The 5,446-nt window shown below is 48.0% G+C and overlaps 1 protein-coding gene across 1 annotated transcript; it reads left to right on the top strand.

Annotated features, from left to right (window-relative positions):
• The first annotated feature begins 2,876 nt into the window (after window positions 1–2,876).
• On the top strand, window positions 2,877–5,277 carry Npff (neuropeptide FF-amide peptide precursor). The gene is made up of 3 exons (XM_036207924.1): window positions 2,877–4,668; window positions 4,882–5,003; window positions 5,106–5,277. Exons 1-3 carry the CDS (start codon window positions 4,567–4,569, stop codon window positions 5,206–5,208), a joined length of 327 nt encoding a protein of 108 aa, XP_036063817.1. The 5' UTR covers window positions 2,877–4,566; the 3' UTR covers window positions 5,209–5,277.
• Window positions 5,278–5,446: the final 169 nt, after the last annotated feature.

Below are 5,446 nucleotides of genomic sequence, written 5' to 3'. Positions count from 1 at the left end.
CTGACAGGTGGGAGGATACAGTGCTATGGGCTGTTTTGTTACAAAACTGTCTTTTCTCTTTTCCCTCCACCCAATTCAGCATGACCCCTGTGAGCAGGCTCTCACAATCTCCTGGGGCGGGGCTGAGGCAGGGGCTTTGGGCTCATCTCCCTAACCGTCCCTTCCTATTTCCCCAGGCCGTTTAGTAGTTATCACCCAGCCTTGCCTTCTCGCTCCGTCCTTCGCCCTGACATATACTGTGCCTTATTTATGCTGCAAATATAACATTAAACTATCAAGAGAATCACTGGTATGTTTGGTGCTTCCCTACTCAGACCCACAAGACCTACTGGCCACTCCTGGAGACTCATTGGACTTTCGTGTTTGATCATCCTCTCCCTTCCATTTCTTAGGGCAGAAAGAACAGGTTTCTCATCTCTGCTTTCTGTAAGTAACATGGCATTACAGAAGGTACAGAGTTCAGATCTGTGAATTGCCTCAGAGACAAGGCATCACCAGAATACTGACTGGAGAACTAACTCAATGTGTGCTTCATTTAAATGGAGAGTGGGAGTTCCTGAAGACCAGGAACCTCTTCTCTTTCAGTGTTTTATCCTCACCCTCTTCCAACAATTGAAAAGAAGAAAACACCCTACTCTCAAGAAAGAGACTGGGGAGTGTACACAGAGACAGACAAAGTCAAGCTTTCTATAGAGGGGAGAAAGAGCTGGAGAGACGGCTCAATGTTAGGAACACATACTGCTCTTGCAGAGGATCCAAGTTTGGTTCCCACATCCATGTTGGTTGCCTCACAGCTACCTATAACTCCAGCACCAGGGGATCTGATGCCCTCTTCTGGCCTCCACAAGCACTGCACCTACCTGCACAACCCCCTCTCCTACACACACACACAATTAAAAAGAAAAGAAAAATGAGAAAGAGGAAAAAGCCTATGAGGCAGACTGTTTAGAAGCAGGTGAAAGTTGATAAGGAAACAAGCAATGCTCAAGGGGGAAGCAGAGGGACAGGTGAGCCGCGGACTCTTGTGTCTGTATATTCTTTCATAATACCACTGAAAGAGAACAGTGAGACGGACTGAAGAACTTGACAAAGACAGAGCAGGAACCCTGAGGCTCCTGGTAGGACAGATCCACCAAGTTGGTGTGAGGTGAGGGACTCGGAGCCTCCTTTGGGAAGTGGAAACACCATTGTTGGCCTTCACTGTGTAGGGCTAGCAAGATGGCTCAGCAGTGAAGTGAAGGTGCGTACTGCCAAGCCTGAAGACCTGAGTTTGAGCTCTGGCCCCATGTGGTACAAGAGAACAAGGTGTTCTCTGACCACCACATAATGCTCTGTGGGGCATGTGTCTCCCCAACCCACCCAGGTAAATGAATAAATGAAAAAACAAACAAAAACGGAGGGAACATGTAGGGGTTCAAGATCATCTGGAAAAGGAGCTCAAGAGATGGCTCAGTGGTTAGCTGCTGCTCTTCTAGAGGACTCAAGGCAGCTTACAACTGTCTGGAACTCCTACTCCAGGGGATCTGATTCTGTACTGGACTCCCCAGATACCTGCACTCACATACATGAGTGCAGACATCCACACAACTAAAAATAAAAATAAGTCTTTGAAAGAAGCTATAAGCCAGTCTGGTCTACATATTAAGTTCCAGGCCAGAGCTACAAAGTGAGGCCCTGTGTTTATTTGTTTGTTTGATTGTTGATTGGTTTTTCCAGACAGGGTTTCTCTGTGTATCCCTGGCTGCCTTGGAACTCATTCTGTAGACCAGGCTGGCCTCAAACTCAGAGATCTGCCTGCCTCTGCCTCCGGAGTACTGGGACTGAAGGCATGTGCCACCGCTGCCCAGCTGAGACCCTGTATTTAAATAGATAGATAGATGATAGATAGATAGATAAAGGCAAGCACTGCCCAGCTGAGACCCTGTATTTAAATAGATAGATAGACAGATAGATAGATAGATAGATAGATAAAGACAAGCACTGCCCAGCTGAGACCCTGTATTTAAATAGATAGATAGATAGATAAAGGTAAGCTCTGCCCAGCTGAGACCCTGTATTTGAATAAGTAAGTAAGTAAGTAAGTAAATAAATAAATAAATAAATAAATAAATAAGAAGCAAGCCAGCCTGGGAGTTGGGAATCCTAAGGCAAGACAATGTAACAGGGTAGAAGGATTAACTTATGTTGTAGTGGAGGTGAAGTCAGCTAGCTTCTTTCTGAATGCAGCTTCATACCCTGTACTCCAGCAGTATGGTAGACAGAGTGCCTGCTCTGTTTGTGGTTCAGTGGGATTGCTGTGCATTCACTCCATTTAGTGTTCACAACAGCCACTTGACGACAGAAGCAGTTAGGTTGGTTGTGTGGGTGCTGGAGATTGTACTTAAGTCCTCCAGCATGCAAGTTGCTTCATTTTATTGTGGATGAACTGAAGTTTACAGAAGTCACCGAGTGAATTACAAGAGCAAAGAGAAAATACTGAATTCCTGTTTGGCTGTGGTGGCACACGCCTTTAATCCCAGCACTGGGGAGGTAGAGGCAGGCCAATCTCTCAACGTTCAAGTTCAGCCTGGTCTACATAGTGAGTTCCAAGACAGCCAGGGATACATAGTGAGGCCCTATCTTGAGGAAAATAAAAAAACAAAACAAAACCTGAACTCCTGCCAGGTGTTGGTGGTGCACAACTATAATCCCAGCACTTGGGAGGCTGTGAACGAGGCCAGCATACTAGGCTACATACAGTGTCCCAATCTTAGAAAACTACGAACAAGCTGGGTGTGGTGGCACATACCATCAATCCCAGCACTAGGGAGGCAGAGGCAGGCAGGTCTACATAGCATGGTCTAGGCCAGCCAAGGCTAAATAGTGAGACCCTGTTTCAAACACACAGACAAACAGAAGAAAGAAAACCCAAAACAAAAAGCAGCAGTGAACTGCTAAGATGATAATGAATGTGACAGGCTCTGTGAGAAAATTATGAGACAGAGCTTACAGAAGGTTCACCCAAGCCTAGGCTGCACTGATACATAGATGCATTGTATCTAAAACACCCAGATGGAAACCCAATCTAGAACTGAGGGTGCCCCCTTTGCAGTAGAGCACTTGCCTAGCATACACAAGGCCCTGGATTTGGATTTGATCCTTAACACCCCAAAACTAACTTAATTTAAAAAAAAAAAAATGCCTCTTACCTACAAGCCTAAATGTAAGTTACAATAAAGTACTTCCCCTTGAGCAAAAAGACAGAATGAATGGAATGTATAAAGGGCTTTTATATATGGAATGAGAGATGTTCTGAGACTCCATGGAACAAGCTAAGACCTCTGATGGAGGCCACCAAGCTGAGCATGGGGAGATGTGTATCCAAAGAGAGTCTCTGGAGATGGTAAGTTCCCCAGGACTGGTGTGGGGGAGGAAGGCAAAGGTAATCACAGTTGACATTTGGAAAATACCAGCTCTGTGCTTTGCTATAAAAGGCATCCCAAATAATGCTGCTCCTAGGAAGTAATTCATTTTATTGTCCCCGTATATAAGTGAGGAAAGTGAGGCTGAGTGTGGGTGGCTTGCTTTACTCATGGCTAAGTTAGAATCGTGACATGGGCCTTCTTCGGTTTAGGCTAGAGACATGGCACCCTCGCACCTGCACAGCAGGTAAGGCTAGGACTAGCTCCTTTGAAGGGCCCTTCTCTGACCTGGAGTGGTTGTGTCTTTCCCTGAAGCAGGACCCTAGTCACTAGCTCCAGTAGTATATTAGAACCAGAGCCAGGCAGGGGCAGTGCTGACCAGAGGGAGTGGACAATGTTACCATCCACCTGGAAAGAACTCTGTCCTTAAATCCTCCTAGACAGGCTTGTGAAAGGAAATGATTGGACCTGACAGTAAAGAGTAGTGGCCACAAGGTGGCGGCAGAGCTTCAGCTGTGGCGTCCCATCCCCTGGTTCTTTAGGAAACATGGGCAGGTCGACAAAATACCAGCCACCTATACTAAGACTCCAAAAACCACCTGTATCTCATTTTACTGTCCATAGGTAAATCTTAAAAGTAGGGATTCCACATTTAACCTCATCAGAAGGAGTGGGGATCGCAATGGGCTGTGACCCTTACTGCCCAATCTGGGGCAGGGGGAGGGACCAAGCTGAGTCATCATCCTAGCCTACTCTTAACCCTAGTTCCTTCCCACTCAGGAAATAACACTAATCCTGACAGGAGTTTCTCCAGCAGGACCGAGAGCTGATCAACTGAAGCTCTCCAACCTGTTGAAGGATTAGGGGTTCTTGTAAGACTCCCCCAGGGCCTAGCTCTGACGAACCATCTGCAATTAATGATGCTTCCTGAGCTCTGGAGACAGGATTTATGCATCTAATAAAGTCTATAACTCCAGGCTTAGGCTGAGGGTAGGAAGCTGAGAGCAGGAAGTCCCCAGGGAGGTATGAGGGGGGTCTCAGGTGGCTCCTAATAGAGCCATGCATTTCTATTGCCTGTCTAGATTTCCCTCAGGCTGCTGCTGAGGTGGGGGTGGGGACAGCAGGTATAAGAGGATGGTGTGCCAGTGGGGAGGTGGATGGCGGCATGGATTCCAAGCGGGCTGCTGTGCTGCTGCTGCTGTTGCTGCTGCTGGACTGGGGCCACACTCAAGACCCAGGGAGCCGGGACGGAGACCGAGTCTTTGCAGTGAGTGAGCACCTTTCCCAGAACCATTCCCTCTCAGCTGAAACTTGTGATATAGGGTTGATATGCTCGGGCTGCTAAGGTCTTCGTGAGGTCTGACTTCTAAGGGAAATGGCTCCTTAGCCTATGTAAGTTGCCCCTAGAAGCCATTTTTCCCCATGTCTTCAGTGTCCAGGAGGACATTGCCTTTTTCCCTCTGCCACCCTCTCATCACAGGAAGAAGATGGGGGGCCCCACCCAACACAGTATGCCCAGACTCCTGGGCCCCTCTTGCGTTTTCTGCTCCAGGCCATGGAGAGACCTGGCAGGAGCCCAGCCTTCCTGTTCCATCCCCAGAGGTGAGTTTCAGCAGGCAGCGGCTGGGAAGGGTGGAGGGCAGAAGAAGAGGTGAAGGAAGGTAAAGCAGAGGGAGCTTCAACTGAAGATGAATCTCTCCAAAGGTTTGGCAGAAATGCCTGGGGGTCCTGGAGCAAAGAGCAGCTAAGTCCCCAGGCTAAAGAGTTCTGGAGCTTGGCTGCCCCTCAGCGCTTTGGGAAGAAGTAACGGCATCATCCCCTGTGATGTCTGCATGCAAAATCACCACTCCATCTGCCACATGTGCCCCCAAATAAAATGGTCTTGCTTCTGAATCCATGTTTGGACAAGACTCTCAGGGAATGGGTGGAGCCCAAGGACAAAAAGCATAGCCCCCTTCACCTCCACTCAAACTCCAACCATTCTGCTGAAAGGGTCCCCAGCTAACTGCACCCAACCTCCTGCCTGCAGCAAAAATAACAGGGAG

This window comes from Onychomys torridus, chromosome 16 (assembly GCF_903995425.1).
Source record: "Onychomys torridus chromosome 16, mOncTor1.1, whole genome shotgun sequence".
Classification (NCBI taxonomy): domain Eukaryota; kingdom Metazoa; phylum Chordata; class Mammalia; order Rodentia; family Cricetidae; genus Onychomys; species Onychomys torridus.
The sequence above is the reverse complement of the archived record's forward strand: the minus strand, read 5'-3'. Positions and strand labels throughout refer to the sequence as shown.

Bases quoted from the DNA above. Each gene is read 5' to 3' on its own strand.
- Npff (XM_036207924.1), top strand. From the start codon at position 4,567: ATGGATTCCAAGCGGGCTGCTGTGCTGCTGCTGCTGTTGCTGCTGCTG. The intron at 4,669-4,881 runs GTGAGTGAGCAC...CTCTCATCACAG, and splicing joins ACGGAGACCGAGTCTTTGCA to GAAGAAGATGGGGGGCCCCA. The intron at 5,004-5,105 runs GTGAGTTTCAGC...ATCTCTCCAAAG, and splicing joins TTCCTGTTCCATCCCCAGAG to GTTTGGCAGAAATGCCTGGG.